Below are 25490 nucleotides of genomic sequence, written 5' to 3' on the forward strand. Positions count from 1 at the left end.
GCTCATGGGAGCAGAGAGCCCTCACCCACCACCTTGGAAGCCTTGGTGCAGACAGCAGCACCCATCCCAGCTGGGGAAACTGAGGCACAAAGGTGCAGTGGTTGCTCCACGCAGGCAGCTTGGCAGTGCCCAGGGCACAGGTGATGCTGCTTGGCATCCAGCACTGACCACAAGGCAGACAGCCTCACACAAAACAGAGGAGCTGGATCAGGAGTACTCCTTGGCCCAGCAAACTCATGGGAGCACCAAGGTTTAACCCAAGTGCCCCCAATCCCAAAGCTCCCGGCAGAGCCCTGCATTTCCCGTCCCTGCTCAGGGCTCTGAAGTGCTCTCTGCTCCCTCGTGCAAAGCCTTGATGAGAATGGGCTGGAGGAAGGGGGAAAAACACAAAGCTATTTGGCTAATGAAGATGTAATTGCTGCAGCCCTCACTAAGAGGATGAAAGTATTACTGCAGTGCTGCGGGGGAGGGGGCTTTATCCACCCCTTCCCCATCACTAGGACAGCAGTGGGGAACAGAGGTGCCTTCACTTGGGGCAGGAGAAGTCCCAGAGTGTTTGGGGCAATGGGGGCAGCAGCCATCCTGATCCCTACCCCGAAGTCCTATGGGATGTGGAAGGATGGAGCAGGAATGGCACTGAGAGTTGCAGCCCTGGCTCAGGACCAGCAAGTATCAACACAGGGCAGGACCTTTCTGAACCAGGTGGGCTCAGCCACGAAACCTTAAAAGAATTCCTCTATCCACTCTGCATGCTTTGGTAGACACTGGCTGTTCCCATCACTCCTACAGGGAACAGTGATGTTATTGCCCAGAAGTGAGTGACAGCAGCCCCAGCCCCATCCCTGTGGTCAGTATGGGGGAGATGTGCACACATTAGTGCTCAGCCCTTTTTATAGAACCATCACAACACCCACTTCTTCCCTGACCTCGGTGGGGCGCAGGTCGATGCTGACAGCCCCGAGTTCCCTCAGAGGAGCAATTCCACCCACCGCACATTCCCCATTACCATCACTAAGAGCTCCAGCAGCACTGGGAGTGGCCACGGGAGCCTTTATGGGGCTGCCTCCTCCCCTAGCTGCTATAGGACAGAGCCCTGAGGGGTCACTGATAGCCCAGATCCAACCCTTGGGAGCTGTGAGAGCAGAGACTGGAAGGAGAGGGGCAGAGGATGGGCAGAGGACCTCTGCTCTGCCTGGAGATGACAGCGGGAAGGGCCGTGCCCGATTCTTCCTGGTCTCACCCCAAAACAGAAGCTGAGAGCAAAGAAGGGGGCAAGAGAAGGACAGGTGGAACCCACTCCGTCTGGCCAGAGGAACCCAGACCACTGGAGCTTTGTCAATCAATAGAGATACCGATGCCTTAATTACTCCTCTGTAATTGCAGGCCATTAACCTGCGGACAGCCCAAGTGCCCATTGATCTCCCTCCATCATTAGCGGGTCTGCGTGGAGCTGGGAAGGAGGGGGAGCGTGGGGCGGCCGCTGCTCCCAGCGCTCTGCTCCCGCTTTGCCCCCCAGCGAAGCCCAGCCTGGGAGCTGCTGGCACCTTGACTTGCTCCGAGTGTCACTGTCACATCCCATAGCATCACCCGCCTGGACAGAGCCCTGCAACGCTCGTGTCGGGTCCCCCGCCTATGACAGCCGCACTTGTCTCAACAGAACTCCCCCAAAATGTTGCTATAAAGCCATTTCCGCAGCCTGCACACAAGCCCTGTTACGTACACCTACAGTTACACACGAACATTCAGGCGTGGGGGGAGAGCATATATATAGAAGCACTGCACAGGGGTGGGTGTCCCCAGCGAAGCCCGACAGCTGGGGCTGCCCCTACCCCCACAGAGCAGGGATTTTGCCCCCCAGCGCCACACCTGCTCCAGCCCCATAGGGACGGGGTTCTGGGCTCCTCCAGGAGCCGGGTGGGCTCAGCAGCCCGGAGGCTGTAGCATGCATTATGCATCACGCTGCAAGCGGCTCTGACTGGTCCTTGCACTGTGGCAAGTGAGGTAAAGGCAGAGGGAAAAAAAAAAAATCCCCTCTCCAGGGACCGGCGTGGTGGTTGGCAGCGAGCGAGGGAGCGCGCACGCAAGGAGGGAGGAGAGGGAGGAGCACATCCTAATGCAGAGATGCTGCAGTGGCTCTGGGCACACACATCCCCACTCGGGCAGGCACCAGGCGGGCTCAGCACCGCGGCAGGAGCTCCGCGGCCCCGCACTCCCCCGCCTCATGCTCAACCCCCGACCCTACCCCAGGTAAGCGCCTGCTCCATCCTTCCCGCACCATAACAGGAGGGGGAAAAAAAAAAAAAAGATGAGGCTGCAGATTTCGGGGCACCATTTCGAGCGCAGCCAACTCTCCCTGTCGGGAGAAGCAGCCGAATCCTGCGGGGTCGGGGACGCAAGGGCACGGCGTGGGTTTTGGGCACTGCTTGGGGTGAGGGTTTTGCGGGCACAACTCAGCTCCGCCGGGGGTGGAGTTGGGAGCAAGGGAGGGGGCACAGCGGTGTCACTTGTGGCAGGGGCTGAGCCGGGCAGGATGGGCACGGCCATAGGCAGGAACGGCTCTCACGGAACAAGTCGGAAGTTATTTGTTGTTAATTGCTACGGTTGCGCCTCGGCTTTGCATCCTGGCCGGCGGCACTTTGCGGAGCCCGAACGCGGAGGGGTGGGGGGCTGCCGAGCTCCGGCTGCACGGCGCTGCTCAGCACCCCCAGCTCCAGCGGGCAGAGCCCAGGTCCCCCATCACAGAGGGAGGAGGAGAGCGGTGTCCTGGGACCCCCATCTCCCTCCCATGTCTCAGGTGCTCTCGGCAGGCTGGGGGGGCTGCTCTGGGGGTATTGCTGTGTTTGAGGCTGGTCGGCGTTTTGCAGCGGGAAGGTGTGTGGGTGGGGGGGGTTCTTGGTGTGATATCATGGGTAAAACCTCGCGTTTCGCTTTGCTCTTTCTCCTGGGTGCTCGGGCAGGGAGCAGCCGGCGGCACCGGGCTGCTCAGCGGGGCTCCGGTCCCTCGCTGTAAACTTCCTGAGCTCCCATTCCCTCTGCATCTCACCCACCCGCTCCTCCAAGGCTCTCACCGCTCCCACAGCCCCGGCGTTATTGTTCCGACCGGGTTGGGGGCATCCACGAGATTGCGATCCCTCTGAAGGAACACTAGTTGCTTTGAGGGTGGGAAACAGCAGCCTGAGAGCTGGGAACAACCCCAGCATTCCCGGAGGCTTTGACCAGCCCCAAGCACGACCCTAAGCGGCTCAGGGTGCAAAGCAGAGGCACAAGGTTTAGGGGCAGGTCTGCATCCACGGGTAAATCTCCCAGTGCTGTGTATTTGGCAGCACTCCACGCAAAATAGTTTTCTCTGACCTCTCAGCAGAACCAGAAATACACCTCCCACCCTTCCACCCTCTAGGGCAGCTCAGGGTCTGCAGGGCAGGGGGAAGTCATAGTGCTGGCTGGGACCGTGCTCTGTTTGGGAGCAGTGAGGGAAGCAGCTGTTGGTTCTGCCCTTGGGGTCTGAATGCACCCACGACATCAAAAGCTGCTTGTTGTGCCAACACAGCTCCCAAACTTTCTAGAAATAAGCACACTTTGCAGGGACAGGTGAGAAGGGTCCGCAACCAAGGGAAGGTGCCGGGGTTACGTTCAGCCCGCGGAGCGTGGTGACAATGCACTGAGACAAAGGAATCACAACGCTCTTCTCCAGCAGCCGATCAATTACGATCCAACAGAGTAACCACGACTTTTGTGGCTCGGAATGGATGCGCAGAGCGTTTAACAGCCTGTGCCTCTGCAGACGTATCGCACGCGAATCACAGCGGCTGGAGCCCAGCGGGGCTGGAGGGAGGCATTTCCAACACGCGAGCACGGAGCGCAGCGTGCGGAGCCCACGTGCACAGCCCATAGCCCGGCTGCTCAGCCCCCAAATTGGCCACGAAGGGTCACCGAGCCTGGGTGAGGGCTAGATACCTCGTTTCTCGGCGCTTCTTCCCTTCTTTAGCAGAACCCCAAGTCCGTGCCATTTTTACGTGTTTGCAAGGAGCGTGCCGAAAGCGCATCCCCATCTTTAGGATGGGCTTGAGAACCACCGTGCTGGCTGCTCGGCCATGCCCTGCTTGGAACAAGGATGGTTTTGTTCCATCTCATGGGCTCAGGCGTGGCACAGCACTGCTGTCACCTCCCCGCACAGCTGGAGGCACATCTGTCCCTCCCATGGGAGACATGGGGATGGGCTGACAGCAGCCCCTGCAACCCAGGGCTCTGCAGGAATGTGACCACATCCACACGGGGCAGAGCTTGCAGCCTGCCCTATAAGCCAGTGCACCGTGCAAGAAACCCAGCATTGCACAGGGGCTGTCAGAGGTGGCATTAAAGCACAGACACGTGGGAAGAGGTAAGAGAGGCTTCCTTCAAAAGTCCTCTAAGGATCAAACAATGCTGATGGAAGTGAAAAAACAAACTTGCTCTAACGAGCTCTATCAGGCTCTTTCTAGATTAGGAAACCAAATTTAACTCATTTTTGGTTCCCCCCCCCCCCACACTTGATGCCTCTGAGTGCTTGGAGAGCTGTAGACAAGGGCTACAGTCAAGGAAATTATCAGATCCCAAATGATACAGAAACTACTTCCTTGAACCCAACATGCATTCCCCCCCTACACCCCAATGACACATCCTTAGCCCCATTACCACAGCTGTAGGGTCCAGCACGTCACCAGTTTAACACAACCCCAGTGGAGATGCCCAGAGGTGCTGGTGGGCACAAGAGGTATTCCCACCAGCAGCTCAGTGCTCACTGTGGGTAGCAGTTACCGTACAGCTGGCAGCCCCACAGCAGAGCTGCAGAACAGAAGAAGTGGGATCTGTGTTGTGCACAGGTTCCTGCTTGTTTTTATAAGGCAGAGAGCAGCCTGGCACTAGCTGAAGATGGAATGTTAACGCTTTAGCAGACAGATGAGCAGGTTGAACAGAAGGATGATGTCTTCAGAGGAGCAAAATGAATGTGCTGTCATTGCAGGGGATATCCCAAGCTCCTCTTGGGAGAAGGGAGAGGATTTTAGCACTGCTTCCCCATCACAGGACCAAGGAGATCCACGGGGCTGGGATGGGAGCACGGGGCTGTGCAGGATCCCCTCCTACCCTTGCTGCTGGCACACACACTGAAGCAGGGTGGATGGGTGCTTGAGGTCAGGGTTTCCCCATGCCACTGCCCTCCCTGGGGCAGGTTCCCCAAGCCCTGCACTTATTTTTCCTTGCTACAGCCTCTCTAGGAGCCCCACTCCTGCCAAGCGGTGTAGGAGCAGGCAGACAGGCTTGGTGGCAGGTAGGAGCTATTTATACCCGTGACACATCAAAGAGCTGTGCCACTGAGAGCAGCACCGACAGCAGAAAGTGGGTGAGTTCGGGTGGCTGAGGTTCCCCACAGGCACACTGCAATGGGAAAGGAGAACCTTGGTTTTGGAGAAGTTGTATTTTGGGGAGGCAACAGCAGCAAGCACATCCCACCTCTCCTGCCCACACCAAAACCCAACTTCTAGCATCTCTCAGCTCCTCTTCCAGTGCAACAATCTGCATTTCCCAAACAAAGCGGCTGCAGGTGATGCTCAGTGGTTTGCAGTACTGAATTTACATTGGGGTGTCTATCAGCAGCACCAGATATTTTGATCTTGAGCAGATGTAATCAGGGTGTTAACGAGGATTTCAGGCAGACTTGATCTCTCCAACACCCGCGTGCTAAGCTGGAGGCACTCATGGCCTTATTTTCAAAGACTTTGAGAAACCTTCCAGCTGCCATTGACTCCAGCTATTGACTGAAACAGCCTTCAGGGAGAGCCACGTGCTGGCAGCACGAGTTGAGCACCGTGCTTGCATCCAGCTCATGGGGAAATCCTGCAGGATTTCCTCCTCCACAATCCTGGCTTTTGTCTGAAGCTGGTGCAGGGAGCTTTGCAGGGGGGGGGTGCTTTGCTCCATGGCATCGTCTGCTTTGCTGTAATCAAGGTTACACCACGCCACCAACTCCAACCCCAAACGCACTGCTCTTCAGTGCTGTGCACACACGCGTGCAACTCCATGTGCTCTCAATCAACGCCTCCTGACCCAAAGCAGATCCCTGCTTTGTCCTCTGCACAAAGAGCTGACGGGCTGTGCACCAGCACCGGGGTTTGCTTGGCTGGGGAGATCTTGCTGACTAAAAGAGAACTCCCACTGAGCCCCTCTGACAATGAAGTGCCGCGACCTGTGGTGTACATGAATGTGTTGTCCAATTATTAGGGAAAAAGCACTTAAAAGACACAGAGACAACAGAGACAGCTTGAGCACGGTGCCTTAATGCAGCTGTCCTGCTGGGTGCGCATCAGCAAGCCCTGCCTGCTCCTTGCTTGGGGCTCCATGAGCCTCTCCTGGTGAAAACAATAAAGCTGCCTGGTGTTAGCAGGAGCTGCGTGGGACATTGAGGCAGCACAACCCACAGCACACCAGGCACTTGTTCTTATATCACACCACATCATCCTCTATGAACGGAGCAGGGCTTTCCCCCTTCCAGACTTTTCTCCCTTTTATTTATTTATTTATTTTAAGGTGTTTGACCTCTCCATGCTCCTCAAAAGTGCTGATCAGTCACTGATCCTGACCAATCCAGTTCTGGCACAATTAAATCAATCTGTGACAAATAAGGCACAGCCCAAGGGCAGGTGCAGGGTGAGTGCACCCATCCCAGGTGAGGAACACGCAGCCACTCCAGCTGCCCACTCAGATTGCTTTAGGAACCATCACCCACACCTGAGGCTCTTCCCTCCTCCCCATTTCACAGCCCAAATCCTACAGCATCACCCAAAAATAGGAGTTTGGGCTTTCCAGAGCCCTGTTCAGCAAGGGGAGCAGCATCTATCCGGATGCTCGTGTCAAGGAAAGTGCATTAGTTTCCATGGATATGGTGATTCAGAATTACTCCAGATGTAGACAGGTTCACAGCGCACTGCTCAGAGACCTGCAGCACTGCTGCACCGAGTGGGAAGCACAGCTCCCATGGAGCAAAAAGCAACAGGAACAGATCCGAACAAAACCAAAGCTCACCCCCAAGTTTTGGAAGTGCTACAGTATGGGGATCCAGCATACACAACCAAATTTTCCCCCAGCTGCAAGCAAAGTTGGTTTGCACAGTGCACTACCCTGGGTTAGGGTTTTACTGCTTGACTTCATTTCCAGAAGTTTAACATAAGGGACACAGAGGGCATGGCAGGGGTTAGCAGCACAGCAGAGCCATTTGCAGCACATCCCAGACTGGCAGCAAACAGCAACAACCCCCTGCATCCCCCTGCATCCCCCTGCTCCCAGCAGAGCCCTGACACACTGCAGTCCTCCATTCCCCCCTCTAGAATCACAAACACCCCCCCCCCAGATTACTTGATCCTCTTTCTCCCCTTACCTCCTTCCAGTATGTTCTCCATACTCTGCAATGAACCAGGAAGGCAGAGCTCAGCCCTGAAGGCAATTTAACTAATGAGGGCTGATTGCAATTGCTCACACCTGGGGCATGGGGCTGACCTGGGGGCTTCGGAGCAGCATGGCCTGAAGAGTGCCCTGCTCACTGTGTGGTGGCTTTGCTTCCATCCTAGTGCTCAGTCCCTGTGTCCCGTGTCACGTCCCTGTCCCTGTACTGTGCTCCTGAGCTCCACAGCCATACCCAGAGCTGTGACCCTCACCTCCCTGCCTGCAGTGCTGGTGCAGAGCCCTGGCTGAGTCCAGACTCAAAGCACCTGCCTCAATCTGCTCGAGCTGCTGCCTGCAGGTGCTGCCTTCACCCTGGCCCCAAAGCTTTGCCTTTTGTGCTAATGCTGCAACCCATAGAGCAGCAACAAACAAGCTGGGCAGGCACAGCCCCTGCTCTGTGGGTGGCAGCTCAGTGCCCTGCAGGGTGCTGCGGGCAGGGAGGGGGTGGCTGTGGGCACCATCTGCTCTTCACAGTCCAGGCATGGAGCCCAGCATGGGGATGCACCCGTTGTACCTCCTTATGAGGAGGACAGGGCAGGATGGAGCCAGGTGGCAAAGTGTGCCCCAGCACCACTCTGCAGCGGAGTGCAGGGGGGAGCAGGGGGTCCTGGAAGTGCAGGAATGGTTCAGAGCTCTGCATGGGGTGATCGATGAGCCCAAGGAGAGCTGAACCCCTCTGGGTGCATTGGCCATTGGATCTCAGTGGTCTCAGGATTTTGGCTGCATCACTGCTGCTGCAGGTCCTGGGGCCGCCAGCGGATTTTCAGCTCAGAGAAGCTCAGGAAGGGCAGAATTCGGAGTTTGCATCTCTCCTGAACACAGACAGCTTTGCAAGAGGACAGACACATTATAACAAAATCTCTTTCAACTCACTGAGACATGCTGTTCTGGAAATGGACATAACGTACCTGACACTGAGCAGATTTGCAAGAAATATCCGGCAAAGATCAGAAGTGTGCCCATTCCAGCCTCAGAGATGCTCCTTAATGAGAGGAACACACAGCACAGGGCACACTGTGTCACTCACCCTCAGCAGCTCTCCTTCACTAGGGAACGTCGCAGCAGCAAAAGCCCAATTGCTCATCTCATAACTAACTCCGGGGGTTTGAATCACACTCATTGATCTAGTGATAGGTTGTTCTGGCCGTGACAGCTCTCCCTACAGCCCATGTCCCTCCATGAGCTGGGAGGTGGCCGTGCCTGTTTGGAGCCATTGGCTGTCCCCAAGGACACCAGCTACCTGGATTTGGAGCCCACCACCCATCCCTGGTCCTCCCACTGCACTTCAGTCCCCCTGGGGCCATCACCTCCCAGTGGTGCCGTCCCGTGATGAGGCAGCACCTCCTGTCCCTGAGGCTGAGGAGGATCCCAAACTTCTCCATAGCTCTTTCCTGAGAACTCTGTCTCGGTGACAATGGATCGCTCCCAGGGGCTCCGGCACAGCGCTAATGCAACCCCTGCGCATGTTTCCAAGTGTGCCCATGCTGCTGGAGGTATTAATGACAGCATCCATTAGCGGGGATGACAGATCCCCTTTCAGTACAACAGAAGGCTCTCGAGTGACTGTCAAAATACCCAATGAAGAGGGGAAAGAACAGCTCCCCGAGGGCCCTCTCCTAATGAAGGGCACGGTGCGGCCGATGGATCGGATGCTCAGTGCACGGCTGCGCCTGGGAGAAGTTCAGAGTCGGGTGCAAAAAACACAGCTCAGGGCACTGCCCGGGGATGACCCGTGGTGCACAGCACTGAGGGAGCAGCGCTGACCCGGGTGTGCTCTCAGCATCACTCAGTCACATCCCTTAAGTGATATGATGAGGAACATGCCAAACAGCATGCAAGAGGATTGACGTGACCCAGTGCCTAATAGTGAACAAACCCAACCTCAGCACATGTAGGAATTACTGTTATTCTCTTGCATGTGGGCCTTGCCTGGAGCTCCCCCTGGATAGCACTTTCCCCATTTCTACAGGTTGGGTTCCAGAGAGCAAATGGAGCAGCTCTCCCTGTCACCTCTTTAGGAGCCCTGTCCTGGTGTCCCAGCACAGCCATGGGGAGGGACTGGGGAGAAACAGGAGCAGTGGGTGCCAGGAAGCAAGGAAAGGAAACGATGTGCGCATCTGAAATGAGAGCAGAATGGGGTCTGGGATGAAAGAGGCGAGCTGCAGAGCCAGCTGCAGAGCTGGGGATCAAAGCTGTGGTTTACATAATAAATAATGAATTGATAGCTAATTGAATAATTCAAACCAGCTTAATTTTTACAAGTAACAGCTTTGCTGAGCCGCGGGGAAGGAACCGAAGGGGCTGGCAGCAGGGCACCCTGCACTCCTTCCCTGTGAGCTCTGAGCTGCTTTGGGGTGATGCACCCCCAGATGCAGGATGCGATCTGCTCCTACTCCAACACAGCACTGCGTGCAAAACAGACCGAGCAAAAAGCTGCTCCTTGTCCCAAAGTGCTTACACTATAAGCATGAGACACATGAGGGAGAAGCAGGCAGCAGGCAAACAATGCGGCAGTGTTTGTTGGAAGGCCGTGGGCTCAGGACACTGTTTGGGGCATGATGCTGATTGACATCAAGTGATTTCATTGGCCTGACTCACCCCAGAGCTGCTGGATGGAACACGCAGCGTGGGGTAGCGCTCGGGGAAAGGACCTCATGCCCATCTCTGCTCTGTCCTCAGTCCATCCCTCTCTGTCACCCTGTGACTGTCACTGCTTTGGGGCAGGGTCCTCCTCCCCCAGCCTTATTTAGTGTTCTGCCATAGGAATGTTTAACCCGAGTATCCGGCTGGGCTCTGCTCTCAGTGCTGAGCAGAGAGGCTGGCATCCTGCCCCTGAGCCCAGCAAGGTGAAAACAAGGACCTGGAATGTGGTTTCTTTCCTTGATAGTAGGAAAATCTTCTATTTCGGGTGAGGATGCAGAGGGCAGGTGGCTTTCCCAGACCCAGATTCCCCAGAGACAAGACATGAAGCGCACGCAGGACGATCTCTGTTTGCTCAGGTGCATGGTAACGGCAGCACTTAATGAGCAGGCGCTGTGTGTTCCAAGCAGCAATGCACCAGGGGCTGTGGTACATGGGATGGAGCCGGCGCTTGCTGGGGCAGCCAGATGGGCAGGGAGCAAGGGCAGCAGGACCAGCTGGGGCAGGCGGGCTGCAGGGCTTGGCAATGCCTTCAGCTTGTGGGATGTGGGATGCGTTGTTTCCCAAGTGGTTGTTAACAAAGAGGGGGATGGAAAACAAAACTGGGTGTCCTCCTTGGACACCTCCAGAGCAAAGGGACTGGAGCAGAGCACTAGGACATCCACAGACAGCCACTGCCTGCTAGGAGAGCACTATTTTTGGAAGAAGAGCTGATGGTACGGGGAGGAGGAATGATTTCTGAAGGAGAGGGGGATCGAAAAGGAGGAGAAGGGAGAAGGAAATAGGGAAAGGGAAAGAGAAAGGGGAAAAGGGGAAAAGGGGAAAAGGGGAAAAGGAGAAAAGGAGAAAAAGGAAGGGGAAAGGGAAAGGGAAATGGGAAGGAGAAAGAGAAAAGGGGAAAGGGAAAGGGAAAAGAAAAGGAAAAGGAAAAGGGGAAAGGGAAAGGGAAAGGGAAAAGAAAAGGAAAAGGAAAAAGGGAAAAGGAAAAAGGAAAAAGGAAAGGGAAAAGGAAGAGGGAAATAAAAGGAGAGGAAAAGGGAAATAAAAGGAAAGGAAAAAGGAAACAGAAAAGGGAAAGGAAAAGGGAAGGAAAAAGAGAAGGAAAAGGAAGGAAAAGGAAAAAGGAAAAAGGAAAAAGGAAAAAGGAAAAAGGAAAAAGGAAAAAGGAAAAAGGAAAAAGGAAAAAGGAAAAAGGAAAAAGGAAAGGGAAATGAAAGGGAAAAGAAAAGAAGAGGAAAAAGGAAACAGAAAAGGGAAAGGAAAAAGAGAAGGAAAAGGAAAAGAATAAGGAAAGGCAAAAGGGAGAGAAAAAAAAAAGGAAACGACAAAAAAAGGGAAAGGGAAGAGGGGAAAGGAGAAGAGCTCCTTCAGACCTCTGCATGTTCCTCACTGGCTGCTCCTACAGACACACCTGGTGCCTGTAGGGACGTGAGCTGCCCCGAGGCCCCGCAGAGCAGCAGCTAAGTGCAGTGCTTCTCTTGCAGGGCTGCTGTCCCCGCTCATCCATAGAGCCGTGGCCGTAACAGCCGGAGTGCAGGATGGGAGGCACCACTGGATTCGTCTGCACGTCCCTGGCCGTTGTCATCTGTGTGGGTAAGAGCCTGAAGCTGCTCTAGGGATGGGTGCCTTGCTGCTGTGCCCCGGCTGCAAAGATTCCCCCATTTGCCATCCATTGGGGATCGCTGCTGGATCGCAGGGAGTGTCAGGCTCTGCGGTGAAGGTCCCTTTTCAGCAGGGAGATGTTTCATATCAGACAGCTGAGAATTAGATAATGTCTTCAAGCTAATTCGTCATCCCAAGAAGAGGTTGCTTGGCTGTCTTATAAATATCTAATTACCTTTTAGTGTTCTGTGGGTCCCGGGAGAGGAGGAGGGGAGGGGTGGCTGCCCTAGATTGGGAGGCAATTAGCCTGTTTGGAAATCACTCTGACCCAAATCTGGTAGAGGCCCCAGGACGGAGCTGGGCTCTCCCATTAACCAGCTGAGTTCGTCCAACTCGCTCCCATCCAAGCTGAGCCCACAACAAATGAGTGACTACCAAACCCTACGAGGGTAATTTTCTCCTGACCTCTGGCTGTTGATGCAATGGATCTCAGGAGCCATCTGGGACGGAGAGAAGTCCTCACTGGAAATATGAGCCAGGAGCAGGGACCAAATGATGGCAGCTCCAGATAAGGCTGAGGGAAATGCTCTGGGGAGGGGTGAAGATGGACCCGATGGCTCCAGGTCTGGAGTTTGGATTGGTAAGACTACCCCTCCCTCTGATGTATCACCAAGTGACGAGTTCCCAAGGATAGGAGAAAGAACCGCTTTGATTGCATTCAGATTTCCTGCAAAACCAATTAATTGCTCGTGCACCAGGCTCAGGCCAGCACTCCAGAGTTGAGGATGTGCTGCCGGTGCTCAGTAACGGGATAGCTGCTGATGCACTCATCAACTGCAATACATCTTGGAAAATGTTCAGCTGAGACATTTGTGATTTCCTGGTCTCCAAAGCTGGAGTGGGGCTCAGCACAGCGTGCAGCCTCCCGGACACCAGGGCTTTCCAGCTCTGGCTACCAGCGTGTTCCAGGCACTGGCAATAAGAAAACAGAACCACCCTTAGAGTTCTATTCTGAGTTCTATTCCATCAATTTCTGGTATAAGGTCTGGGATGGTTTTTACACTCAGAGATTACGGCCTTGCTGGTGTATTTCATTATACGGTATTTTTCCCTCCCAGACATCAGCACAAATCACTCTCGGAGCGCTGAAATGTTCAAAACGTTTCTGCAGCTATTTCTCCCGATCTTAATGTTCCGATATTCCATTTCCACCTTTCCCTATTTATTTTGGTGTTAAGGCTGATTTTTCTTCAAAACGAATGTTGTTCCAGCCAGACACAGCAGCACATTGAGAATAATTTCTGCTCCTAGCTGGATTTCAGCGCAGAAGTAGGGGCTGCATATGGCATGCCCAGCTCTGAAGGGATCCCTCTGCCTCTTGCACACGCAGCTTGCAGGCTCAAAGATGTTGTTCTGTGTTTGCCTTCTCCCTTCTGCCCGAATGACAGAGCCCTGGGAAGGTCTTGTTGTGGTAACATTAAAAAGGGGAGCTCTGTGGTGACAGCAGCAGCTGAGATGATGGGTCTCGGAGGTGCTCAGATCTGCTGCTCTGCTTTGATCTCAGTTCCCGGCTCTACCCACCGCCTGAACTTGTAACAGTTCAATTATCGCTTTAATCTAACGGTCGTTTCGCTTAATGAGTGAGATGCAGGATTTCACCTCCAACGCCAACCAGACACCTTGGAACTGTACATAAAATCTGCCTGAACTTCTGGCATTGACTGCGTATGAGAAAATCAATGCCTGAGAGTGGTAGCCCATAACCTTGGTGGAGAATAAGGGACGGCGGAGGATGCGGGGCTCCGGGTGGGATGGGAGGGATGATTGGCCAAACCTCATTGGGAAAGAGTTCCCATGAGAGGAGGCATGTATGGGACTGACTATAACATAACATTTGTTCAATAATTGGAAGTTATTTACCACGTGCTGCCTATTAATCTCCGAATGCAAATCTGCCCATCCTTAATCCGTTGACTGCCGTCGCTCAGAACACAACGAATACACCACGTCTTTCTTAATTCTCCATTAACTCCTGATTATGTTAAGTGCTGGCCAGCAAGGAGCTATTTCCAGCTGAGAGCAGCACAGGAGAAGCTGAACCAACGGAGGCGATTTCCAGCACAGAGAAGCTTCTCTTTGGTGAATGTAACAATCCCAGAAGGAAAAAAAAAAAAAGCACTGCCACAGATCTGGAGGCAATACGACCTTCACAAAACTGCTTCTCTCACTCCAAAGCTTTAGGGACAGGCACGCTGGCCGGAGCAGAGCCCCCACTAATTGGGCAGTGCCTGGATGTGAGGACCAGACATGGGGAGCAAACAGCTGCTCCGAGCCCGCAGAGCCAATTAACGCAGCCCCTCTCTCGTTTTGGCCCTGGTCTCCGCATGCCATGAACACGAGGGCAACCCCGGGAGCTGCAGGTGAAGGGCTGCTTCCCCTCAGCCCGGAGAGCCGATCCCTGCTGGAAGTTACTCTTGCATAAAACATCACACTTAACGGGAGTCACTTCATTTAACCGGTGACCATGCTGCGTACTGCGGGGAAGGAAGCAGATTGCAGGTTGGCATGGCGGTTTTAAGATGGTTATTAATTCAATTGCAAAGCATGGAAGGATGCTGGGGGCAGCCAGGCATCTCTCATTTATCACCATATAGAGGAGGACGCTGCCTCGAATCCCATCCCTGCTAAGGGGCATGGCTCGAGGTACCAGGGATGTGTGCCGGCAGTGATTACCTCGCTCGCTGATTTTGGGTTATAGGTTTCCAGGCAGCTTTCTGCTTTGTTCTTGCCTATTTGCATTGCAATTTCTAGCATCTGCAGCACCGGTTTGCACCCAGCTGCAAGCAGCAGGCGTGACACAAAGAGAGAGCTGAGGATACTGCAGCTGCAGGGATGGAGGGAGCAGCCAGGTGTGTGCAGGAGGTCAGCAGCAGAGCTGAGCTCTAGCTGTGAACACCCAGACTGTGCTCTCCTAGGGCACAGGAAGAACAAAGCAGCAGTGTTGGTACAGGGGAGGCAGCGGCATGTCCTCGCTTCCAGGACAATGAGAGCACCCTGGCATTCCCAGCTCCCTCCCCATCTGTGCTTCACAAGAGGCTGTGCCAGGGCTCCTTCGCGTGCCCATCTCTAAGCACGTCTGCTCCTGTGGCATAGCAGAGTCGGTGCAGGATGCTCAGTGGGGAACGCACACAATCTGCCCGAAGCCCTGCTTGGGGCTGGGTGACAGATGGGCTGTGATTCTCACATTGCTCCTCGTTTTATTCCAGATATAGCTCTGTCACCGCCAGGGACACCCTACAAAACCAGGAAAAAAAAGAAAAAAAAAAAGGAGAATTTTTAGCAAAAGCCACATTTTGCTGAGCAGGTTTCCCCTCTCTTGCAGTCTGGTGCCAAGCACCGAGCAGCACAAGGAGTTACGGGCCGGTGTTTGAGGAGCAGCCTGCACACACCCTGTTCCCTGAAGGCTCAGCAGAAGAGAAAGTGACGCTGACATGCCGAGCCAGAGCCAGTCCCCCTGCAACATACAGGTGAGCCCTATGGTGGCCAAACACCGCTAGAATGGGACGTCGGGATGTGGATCTACGTGGCACCACCCACGTGAGCACGCAGCCGCAATGCATGTTCTCCCTTCCCACTTCTTGGCAGGTGGAAGATGAATGGCACGGAGCTGAAAATGGAGCTGGACTCCCGGTACAGGCTGGTTGCTGGGGACCTGGTGATAAGCAACCCCATGAAAGCCAAGGATGCAGGCACCTACCAGTGCGTGGCAACCAACGCCCGTGGCACGGTGGTCAGCAGGGAAGCGTCCCTCCGCTTTGGCTGTAAGTCCCTTCTTTGTCTGCATAAAGCAAATGAAATGCAGCCGCAGTAACGCTGGGGGGACAGCAAGCCCCCCCAGCCCCATTAATAAAGAGAAGTTTGGGGAGGAGTTGTGAACGTGGTGCAGAAATCCCACTGGCGTGTTTGATGCACGACAGAGTCAGTGCTCAGATACTTCTGTACCTCTCTGCAAAGCCACTGGAAATGCCACCCCACGGAGGGGCAGATGGCCACTGCAGCTCCCCCAGCTGCTCCCCCCGCCCACGGGCGAGTTTCACCGCGTGTGTTTAGTTTTGCAGGAATTCTCTGCAGAAGAGCGAGACCCCGTGAAGATCACCGAAGGCTGGGGAGTGATGTTCACCTGCAGCCCCCCTCCCCATTACCCAGGTAAGGGCTTGCATCCCCCAGCAGAGGAGGTGGAGGCAGTTCCCAGCCGCGCAAATCACTCCTTGATTTCTGTGGGCACGTCAGGGGAGCAAACCTGGTTTGAATTCATTTTGTAAAGCAACAAAGCAGAGGCATAACTTAGCACGTGGAGAAAATAAGCGCCGTCCGAGGAACAATTTAAGCTCTGACGGGTCCAGAAAATGACCTGCTTGGTTAAACCCCAGCTGAGGCTGCCAGCAATCTGCGCGGTTCATTCCTCCTGTTCCCCGCAGGCTTGTCTTACCGATGGCTTCTGAATGAATTCCCCAACTTCATCCCAGCTGACGGAAGGCGGTTCGTCTCTCAGACCACAGGAAACCTCTACATTGCCAAGACAGAGGCTTCCGACCTCGGCAACTACTCGTGCTTTGCCACCAGCCACATCGACTTCATCACCAAGAGCGTCTTCAGCAAGTTCTCCCAGCTCAGCCTGGCTGCCGAGGGTCGGTGCTCTCCAATTATCATAAAGGGGCTGGGGGAAATGCAAAATTAACAAAGCACACGGGCTCCCGAAGGCTCCAGCACCTGCACAAATTACCCAGTGGCCTCTCAAGGGAGCTTAAGAGCTGATGAAAGCATTAATTGGCCGGAGCCCGGTGGAAGCAGCCCTCTCTTCATGCTTCGCTGGTAGTGCTGCCGTCAGTGGGGTTTCTCTGTTTGTTCGTAAAATAAAAACGGCACCAGGACAGGCTCATATCCCCCGAAATTGCCTTTGGCGACCTTGGGAGGTGCAGCTGAGGATATTGATTTGGCAGGGAGATGGGAGCGAAGCTGGTAGGGAATCAGGGAGAAATAGTCCTGAGGTGTTGTAAAAGAGAGGTTTATAGAGACCCCGCTCAGAGCTCTTTTAAAAGGAAAATGAAACGTAGCCTCTGCCCGGCTATAAATTTCCCAAACTCGTGAAGGTTCTGCAGAGAAGCGGAAGCTCGCAGGTACCTTTGCACTTTAAGACCTCACATATGCAATTTTAAAGTCATCCGGAACTCCTCACCAGTGCTTTCCTCTTAACAGACGCCAGGCAGTATGCACCCAGCATAAAAGCCAGGTTCCCTGCAGACACCTACGCTCTGGCTGGGCAGATGGTGACTCTGGAGTGTTTCGCCTTTGGGAAGTGAGTGCAGCTCCACGTTGCTCGGGGTGGGGAACTCATTGCAGACCTGGAGGCAGATCTGCTGAACACAGGAGGGGGAATAGCAGGAGGGATGGAGTGGCAAAGCCAATCTGTCCTGCCGGCCAGGGCTCAGCTGGGATGGGATGTGACTGAATTGGGACTGGGTTGTGCCACCCTGGGTATGCACTGTGTAAGACCCCAGGGCTAAAAGGATTTACTTCTACACAGCCCCGTCCCTCGAATAAAGTGGAGGAAGCTGGATGGCTCGCAGACCTCCAAGTGGATCTCCAGCGAGCCCCTTCTGCAGATCCAAAATGTTGACTTTGAGGATGAAGGCACTTACGAATGCGAGGCTGAAAACATCAAAGGGAGAGACACCTACCAGGGCCGCATCATCATTCACGGTAAGGCAGTTCCACGTGTGCCTTTCCAGAGCACGCTGAGGTGTCCCAGCCAACAATCATCCCCCCACAGTCCAACCTATTACAAAGGCAGCACAGATTGCTGATCTCTCCTTCATGGATATATTTAGGCTATGGCAAGGACAGAGAGACCTCCTCACTTGCCCTACAATAATTCTAGCAAAAATGAGGTAACCACGGATGGGAGCATAGCGCTAAAAAAAAAAAAAAAGTCAGATTTGTCTCTCCACCAAAGCCTTCTCCAAGCCTGTGTCCTTTCACAAGGGTTAACGCTTGGAGCTATTAATCAGATCTAGCCAAGCTGCAAACTTAACCCGGTTCTCCCATCCTGAATTCAATCTTTTCTGAAGGTCAGGAATGACTGCATTTCTTCTTAGGAACAAAAAATAACAATATTCTTCTCCAGATCTGGTTTATGCCATGATTTTGTGCAGTCCACGTGCACAGCAGCAGTCAGAGAGGACCCAGTCCCGCATCACTGCACAAAAGGCAAAGGCTGTTACTATGGTGAAACACGCTGTGATAAATAAATCTGCCAGCGGAGATGACACAACGAGCATCCTTCTGCCTGCCTGGCAGAGCAAACCCCTCATCTGATCCTCCTGGCTCTGCCACCTCTCTTGCTCCTTTGCAGCTCAGCCGGAGTGGCTGGAGGTGATCACGGACACGGAAGCTGACATCGGGTCCGACCTGCGCTGGAGCTGCGTGGCAGCCGGCAAACCCCGGCCAGCGGTGCGGTGGCTGCGGGACGGGCAGCCGCTGGCCTCCCAGGTACATCCCAGCTCACAGCCTCGCTGCAAATCCATCTCAGCCCCCGGTTATCACCCGCCTTCCCCTTCCATGTGCCCCCATGAGGCTGCAAAGCAACGTCGCGGTCCTTTCCTCCAGCAAGGTCCTTCTCCCGTCACTGCCATCGCAGCCATTGATTCATGCAACTGCAGGAACTCGGAGCCAGTTGTCAGGGCAGATAAGGATCACCTTGTTCCTGCCTTTGTATGAGCTGCAAGTTGCTGCTCAGGCACTCAGCAGTCTCAGCAAACAGAGCGCAACCACGTGGGGTGGTGGCTGGATGCAGTAGAAATGGCCTGCGCTTTCTCCCTCAGAAAACCAGGCTGGATTCAACCTGCAAGGAAACTCAACCCTGAACACACAAGGCTTGAGTTCCATTTCTGTTCTTCTCATCTAATGGGTTCATCCTCTTGTTTGCACAGAACCGCATCGAAGTGAGCGGTGGAGAGCTGAGATTTTCCAAGCTAGTCCTGGAGGACTCTGGCATGTATCAGTGTGTGGCTGAGAACAAGCATGGCACAGTATATGCAAGTGCTGAATTAACAGTGCAAGGTAATTTCTCACTTCCCAGCGCTCTGGGTTTCAATGGGACACTGAAGCGTTTTAGATCTCTTCCTGATATACCACATTTGCAATCTCAGAGTAAGACAAGAGCAGACAAAACTGCTTCACTCACCATTGAAATATAGCCGCTGGTTCAGCACGACACGCTACAACCCTCTAAAATTTGAATCTGGTGTAAGTTCAGTAATGCTGAAAGAGCACAAGGACATCTGTTTAGCTACAGAAAGTGTACAGGACAGACAGCAGCAGCACAACTCCCTTCCATCGCGCTGCCTTCCTCTGTTTGGGAGGAAAGATGCCCAAGAAGCGAGCTCCATACCCAGCCAGCCAGCTCGGATACGGTGGCTGGAACTGGGCTGATGCTGTAGGGAATATCCTCTACATTTTCAAAAGCAGCTGTTCTTGTGCCTCTCAAAGACCTTGCACTTGTTAGGGTCATGTTGCCATTGCTAAATATGACGCGTGTCACCTCGCTCCTGCCTGGCAGGCGTTGGACACCCGGCAGCAGAGGAACCACTCCTGCATCCCGCTCGCCAGATACTGCCATGCTTTGTTACCAACCATCCAACAAGAAAGCAGTACCTTAGTGACCTGGCACTGAACATGCTGACATTGCGGGGCTTGCTAATCCTCTTTTTTTCCCCTGTATAGCCTTACCACCAGATTTTAGACTAAACCCAGTGAAACGACTGATACCTGCAGCCCGCAGTGGGAAGGTCATCATCCCATGCCAACCGAGAGCGGCACCAAAAGCCACTGTGCTCTGGACCAAAGGGACCGAACTGCTCGTCAACAGTAGCAGGTAGCAGCACAGTCAGCTTCGGCCGAAAAACCACTGCTAAAATGACATTTCTTCTTGCCAGAGGACGGGACTTGATGACCCACGTGTGCTGCTACGTCCCTGAACACACACACTTTGTTGTTCCTCTAGTTTCTCCTTTGAAAAAACTCATACATTGTATTTTGCGGTCCCGTCTTTTTCACCTTTCTCTCTAAAATCAGAAAGAGCAGGAAATTGGTAGGTGGACAGAGCGAGTAGACATTTTAACCTTCTTTCTTTCTATGGTTCTTCATTTCCAGGGTGACTATTACCGCCGATGGCACTTTGATCCTCCAGAACATAAGCAAATCTGATGAGGGAAAGTATACCTGCTTTGCTGAGAATTTCATGGGCAAAGCCAACAGCACGGGGATCCTCTCTGTTCGAGGTAGAGATGTTTGGCTTGACTTGGGGTCAATCACGTCTAAGAATGCCACGATGTGAATTGGAACATTTCTCTTCTCTGTATACCCTCAAAAAGCAATAGGGTACCCAGGGAATCAGAGGCACTTCAGCAAACCTTCTGCCAGACACATCAAACCTTACCCACCAACGTCTGCTCCTTAGGAAAAACATTTCTGTTTCCTACCTACTTTAATCTCTTAGCTTCATTTTATGAAAAACCTACAGCTAAAATCCTGCTAGAAAGGGATGAGGACAAGTTAGGAAGTGTTGGTTCATTTTGCTCTGTTCCAAACCTGGTCCAAGGAGCCCTCCCTCGTCTTCCTCTGCAGATGCCACCAAAATCACACTGTCCCCATCCAGCGCTGACATCAACGTGGGTGAAAACCTCACTCTGCAGTGCCATGCGTCCCACGATCCAACCATGGACCTAACCTTCATCTGGTCGCTGGATGACTTCCCCATTGACTTGGACAAGTCGGAGGGGCACTACCGGCGAGCCAGCGTGGTGAGTACCAAGGGGAGCCACGTACCAGCAGTAAGGGCAGAAAAGCCACACCAGCCCCTTGGTTTCCATGCTGGGTTGTGGTCAGCTGTGTTCCCCCCGCTGCCCTTTCTCCCTACACAGAAAGAAGCCGTCGGGGACCTCGCCATCCTCAATGCCCAGCTGAAGCACTCGGGGCGGTACACGTGCACTGCCCAAACGGTCGTGGACAGCGCTTCGGAGTCGGCCACGCTGACTGTCAGAGGTAATCCCCGTTCCTTAGGAGCCTGAGGCACCAGCAGGCTCCTTGCGAGGGCTCAGCCCTTTCTGTGCATCCACCTCGCAATCTCACATTCCATTTGGCTGGGAGCTGGGAGCATTAAAAGGAGCAAAACGTGAGGCGAGGCTTCCTCGCCTCCAGAAAAGAAAGGTTTGGTTTTCATTTACGACTTGCAGAACATACTGAGCAGTAAGCCCCCAAATCCCTGACACTTCGGTAACACGTCCATCTCTCTCCTTTACCCCAGGACCCCCCGGGCCCCCTGGGGGTGTGGTGGTGAGAGACATCGGGGACACCACTGTCCAGCTGAGCTGGAGCCGTGGCTTCGACAACCACAGCCCCATCGCCAGGTACAGCATCGAGGCCCGGACGCTGCTTTCCAACAAATGGAAGCAGATGCGCACCAGTAAGTGCCCTTGGGGCTGTGGTGTGGTCCCTGATGTCCCAGCCTGGGGTCACCAGCTCCCTGCTGAGTTCTTGCTCTGTGCTAGCACGCTGGCCGCCACTTGCTCTATTTGTTCTCCTCTCGTGTTATTGGATTATATAGATCCTGTAAACATCGAAGGCAACGCCGAGACAGCCCAGGTGGTGAACCTCATCCCTTGGATGGATTACGAGTTTCGGGTCTTAGCGAGTAACATCCTTGGAGTTGGGGAGCCAAGTTTACCCTCCAGCAAAATCCGTACCAAAGAAGCAGGTATGTGCAGACACGCTCAGAGGGGGAATGGGGAATCAGAGGCACCTACATGCAGAAAGAGGAGGCTGGCTTGCAGCAAGCCCTGGCCCAGGCAATTAGTCTTCTCCTTCAGTGCTTCTAGAGGTGAACTCATCGTGAATTTTTCTGCCTTTTTGCCCATTTACACATCAAAGACAAAGAATTACCAGAACTGGCAGCCAGCCTCACCAGCATGAGTAACAATATATTAAAGCACTACAAATCCTAGTTTCAAATACGGTACGTTCTGGGTAGTAATGCTTAGAAAGGTGAAAGAGCCCTATTATATTAGAGAGCACAACTGTGCAAACACAAGATAAATTTCCCATCTGTAAATGTTGATTCTATCTTGTGCAGCTCGAACACGCGAGCAGAAGGGATGTAGGATCAGCAGCAGAAACACTCTCAACGCACCAAGTGCATATTACCTCCTTTCTAATTTAAGCTCTCCCACAAATTCCCGCTTTTGAGATTGATTCTCATCCCTTCAGAGAAATGCTGCTGGTAAATAAGCATGTCAGGGACTAGCCAGTGTTCGAGACCCAATTTTCACAAACATCTGAAGTACTTATGGCTGAGATGCAGCTGCCAGAGCCTGTCTTTGTGCTCATCCTCACCACTGTTGTTCCTTTAACCCAACCTGTGCTGTCTGCTGTTGCATGGGGACCCGGCAGCACCCACGGTGGCACCATCCGGGCTCGGCGGCGGCGGAGGGGCTCCCAATGAGCTCATCATCAACTGGACGGTGAGTCAGCGGCACGGCACCGGCAGGACGGCTGCGGGAGGGCAGGGGATAACAAATCAGTGCTGAGTACAACCGCGATGTGCAACGGAGCCGAACACTGGGCTTAGCAGCAGTCCCAAAGTCTTGCTCTCTTGAGGAAGGGCTTAGGTTGGAAGGGAGCTTTAATACCACCTAGTTCCAACCCCTTGTCACAATGGGATTGGTACAGTAACGGGAGCAATTTTGCTCACAGCTGATGTAAGGAAATCATAGAATCATTAAGGCTGGAAAGACCACTAAGCTCATCCGTTCCAACCATCAACCCGTTGCCGCCGTACCACTAAACCACGCCACTCAGTGCCACCCTTTTCTTGAAAACCCCATCTAGAAATGCCCTACCCAAGGCTTTTTCCTCACAGCCAACACTGCGGGACTACCAGAACGGAGACGGCTTCGGCTACATCCTGTCCTTTCGCAAGAAGGGCACCCAGGGCTGGCTCACCGCGCGCGTGCCTCATGCAGAATCCCTGCACTACGTGTACCGCAACGAGAGCATCGGGCCCTACACCCCCTTCGAGGTGAAGATCAAGGCGTACAACAGGAAAGGAGAGGGACCGGAGAGCCTCACTGCCATCGTGTACTCTGCAGAAGAAGGTGAAGGGGACTGCAGGGGCTCTTGCTGTCTGGGGGCTTGCTGATAGGAGAGGTTTCTTTCATTCTAGGGGCAGCTGATAGTGATTTGAGTACAGGATTTATCTTCTACTTCAGCACACAGATAGAGGCTTCCCTAAGCACAGAGCAGACAGATCCTCACAGCATGCAGCTGTTGGTCTCCTTGACCTGCTAAGTCCCTCAATCCCTTCCCCTTTCTTTGCTCTGTACACACAATACCAGCTGTCGAGCTGCATGGTAACGATGCTGAGGCGAGCCCCTCCTTTCAGTACAGTGAATGCACTGCCCAGAGCTCGGAAAGGGATTTTTCCCCTTTTTCTTGTCTTTTTCAGAACCAAAAGTGGCTCCATTCAGAGTTACGGCCAAAGCTGTTCTGTCCTCAGAAATGGATGTGTCCTGGGAGCCGGTGGAGCAGGGAGACATGACTGGCGTGCTGCTGGGCTACGAGGTACGAGTCCACCATGGGAACAAGGGATGCTAGAATCATTCACGTTGGAAGAAACCTCCAAGGTCATGAAGTCCAATCACCAACCCATCCTCACCTTGCTCTCCAAACAATGTCCCAAGAGCCAAGGGGTGTCCAGCAGTGCTCTTGGACGGAGATTTGCAGATACTTCTTTCCTTACTGAATACTCTTCTATTCAGATCCGATACTGGAAGGACGGCGATAAAGAGGAAGCAGCTGACAGAGTGAGGACAGCAGGGCTGGTCACATCGGCTCATGTCACAGGCCTAAATCCCAACACAAAATACCACGTCTCAGTGCGAGCCTACAACCGTGCTGGAACCGGGCCCCCCAGCCCCTCCACCAACATCACGACCACAAAGCCACGTGAGTGAGCCCTGACCGCCTCCCTTGCATGGTGCTGCCTCCCGTGCACCCCCAGCGAGCAGCTGACTGATCAGCTTGCACCTCTCAGTGCCCTAATGCCATCCCAAGCAGTCGATAAAATGGCTCCCTGCATTTCCTCGGATCAGCCCTGCAGCCTGCACACCACTTCGTGTAGAATCACACAATCATAGAATCATAAAGGTTGGGAAAGACCTCTAAGATCACCAAGTCCAACCATCAACCCATCCCCACTAACCATGTCCCCACGTGCCACATCTACACTTCACAAAGAAATACTCCAAGCCCTGCAGGGGCAATGCCATTTGTTACCCATAGCACCAGGGGAAAATAAACTGTGTTTTTCCCTCTCCCCTGCAAAAATGTTGCAACGTTCACTGGGATGCCTTCCATTCAACCAACAAGGTGGTCCCACAGCTCTATTCACAAGTCAGGAAGGCTCAAGAGATGGGTGCAACCAGCACAGCCCCTGCACCAGCGCCTGGCTTGCTGAATCCCTGTCTCCTTTTGTATCTCCTAGCACCAAGGAGGCCACCTGGCAACATCTCCTGGACCCTGACCGGGTCGACCGTCACCATCAAGTGGGACCCAGTGGTGGCACAGCCAGATGAGTCCGCAGTTACAGGGTACAAGGTACAGGCAAGCACACAGAGAGCCTTCTGTTATAGGCAGCCCTAAGGAAACCGTAGGGAACGTAAACTCAAAGTTGTTTCTTCCAACAGATGCTTTACAGGCAGGATTCCCACTCGGCTCCCACGCTGTACCTGGCGAACAAGAGCCGGATCGACATCCCGGTCCCTGAGGACTTCACGCACGCCTTCGTACAGATCCGGGTGACGGGGCCTGGGGGGGATGGGATCCCAGCAGAAGTGCACATCCTCCGTAACAGTGGTACGTATGCACGTGTACCCTGGGTACCAATGCTGATCTTCAGGGTGCTTCCCAGACTGCTGCAAAACAAGATGCTCATTTCCAGCACTTCTTGCTGTCATTTTCTTTGTCTTGGTCACCGACCTCTCCCCAGACCTTCTGAGCAACTATTCAGCCTAAACTGAACCCAGCTTTATCACCTGCAGCTAAAGCCCTTGGTCCCCTGACTCCCATCCAAATGACATTCATTGTGTGACATCCTGACTCCATTTAGGCCACCCCGATGTCAGCCCCAACCCCAGCTCCTTGATTCAGTGCATAAATGCTCAGAGCCCACCTCCAAACTCTTGTTCCAAACACAACCATTTCGGGGAGGTTCACCTGTGCCAAACACAACGGGAGCGCGCAGAACCCCACAGCCAACACTGCACCAGTGACCTCTCTGCAAGAAACCATTGTGCCCATGCAGCACCACAGCCGCCCCTTCCCTGCTCCCTTTCTTCCAGGGACCAGTATGATGGTGGAAGACTCTGTGACAAGGCCGGTGCCACATGCTGCCATCATCGCCACCAACTCCCTGGCCATGGTGGCCCTGATCCGCTACCTGGAGCTCTGATGGGGCCGGCGCAGCTGGGATGTGGGACATGCCTCCTCCCAGGGCAGCGGGAACTGCTCAGTGTCTGGTGCTGCACCTCCGTGTTTGTACCGCAGCAGCGTTACAGAGAGGGATTTGATAACATTGTCGGAAGGGAGGAAGAAAGAAACAGCTTTTTTTTTCTCTTCTTTTTTTTTTTTTTCCTTTGGAAGAGTATGAGATTTCATACAAG

General features: G+C 53.8%; 1 protein-coding gene and 1 long non-coding RNA gene across 6 annotated transcripts; one reads left to right on the forward strand and one right to left on the reverse strand.

Annotated features, from left to right (window-relative positions):
* On the forward strand, positions 1999 to 25431 carry CNTN2 (contactin 2). 5 transcript variants are annotated; one of them, XM_021376869.1, is made up of 23 exons: positions 1999 to 2247; positions 11598 to 11706; positions 15098 to 15242; positions 15361 to 15536; positions 15826 to 15921; positions 16194 to 16403; positions 16972 to 17071; positions 17300 to 17475; positions 18128 to 18264; positions 18705 to 18834; positions 19498 to 19648; positions 19927 to 20054; positions 20401 to 20576; positions 20697 to 20817; positions 21080 to 21238; positions 21380 to 21529; positions 22222 to 22292; positions 22691 to 22925; positions 23276 to 23391; positions 23589 to 23775; positions 24314 to 24426; positions 24516 to 24684; positions 25170 to 25431. In XM_021376869.1, the coding sequence occupies exons 2-23, from the start codon at positions 11652 to 11654 to the stop codon at positions 25277 to 25279; spliced, it is 3111 nt and encodes a 1036-aa protein (XP_021232544.1). In that variant the 5' UTR covers positions 1999 to 2247; positions 11598 to 11651; the 3' UTR covers positions 25280 to 25431. The 5 variants fall into 5 exon arrangements, with proteins under 5 accessions (XP_021232544.1, XP_021232543.1, XP_021232542.1 ...); XM_021376868.1 differs by having other exon boundaries at positions 2000 to 2247; positions 20401 to 20817; XM_021376867.1 differs by having other exon boundaries at positions 2001 to 2247; positions 21080 to 21529.
* On the reverse strand, positions 12719 to 15959 carry LOC110388056. The gene is made up of 2 exons (XR_002432767.1): positions 15473 to 15959; positions 12719 to 15009 (listed from the first exon to the last, which is right to left on the reverse strand). It is a non-coding gene; the product is annotated as an uncharacterized LOC110388056 (long non-coding RNA).

The sequence above is a fragment of the Numida meleagris genome, chromosome 25, assembly GCF_002078875.1.
Source record: "Numida meleagris isolate 19003 breed g44 Domestic line chromosome 25, NumMel1.0, whole genome shotgun sequence".
Taxonomy (NCBI): domain Eukaryota; kingdom Metazoa; phylum Chordata; class Aves; order Galliformes; family Numididae; genus Numida; species Numida meleagris.

Excerpts from the sequence above, each read along its gene's own strand:
- CNTN2 (XM_021376864.1), top strand. The coding sequence starts at position 11,652 with ATGGGAGGCACCACTGGATTCGTCTGCACGTCCCTGGCCGTTGTCATC. Across the intron at positions 11,707-15,097 it reads GGCCGTTGTCATCTGTGTGG|TCTGGTGCCAAGCACCGAGC; the intron begins GTAAGAGCCTGA and ends CCTCTCTTGCAG. Across the intron at positions 23,776-24,313 it reads CATCACGACCACAAAGCCAC|CACCAAGGAGGCCACCTGGC; the intron begins GTGAGTGAGCCC and ends TGTATCTCCTAG.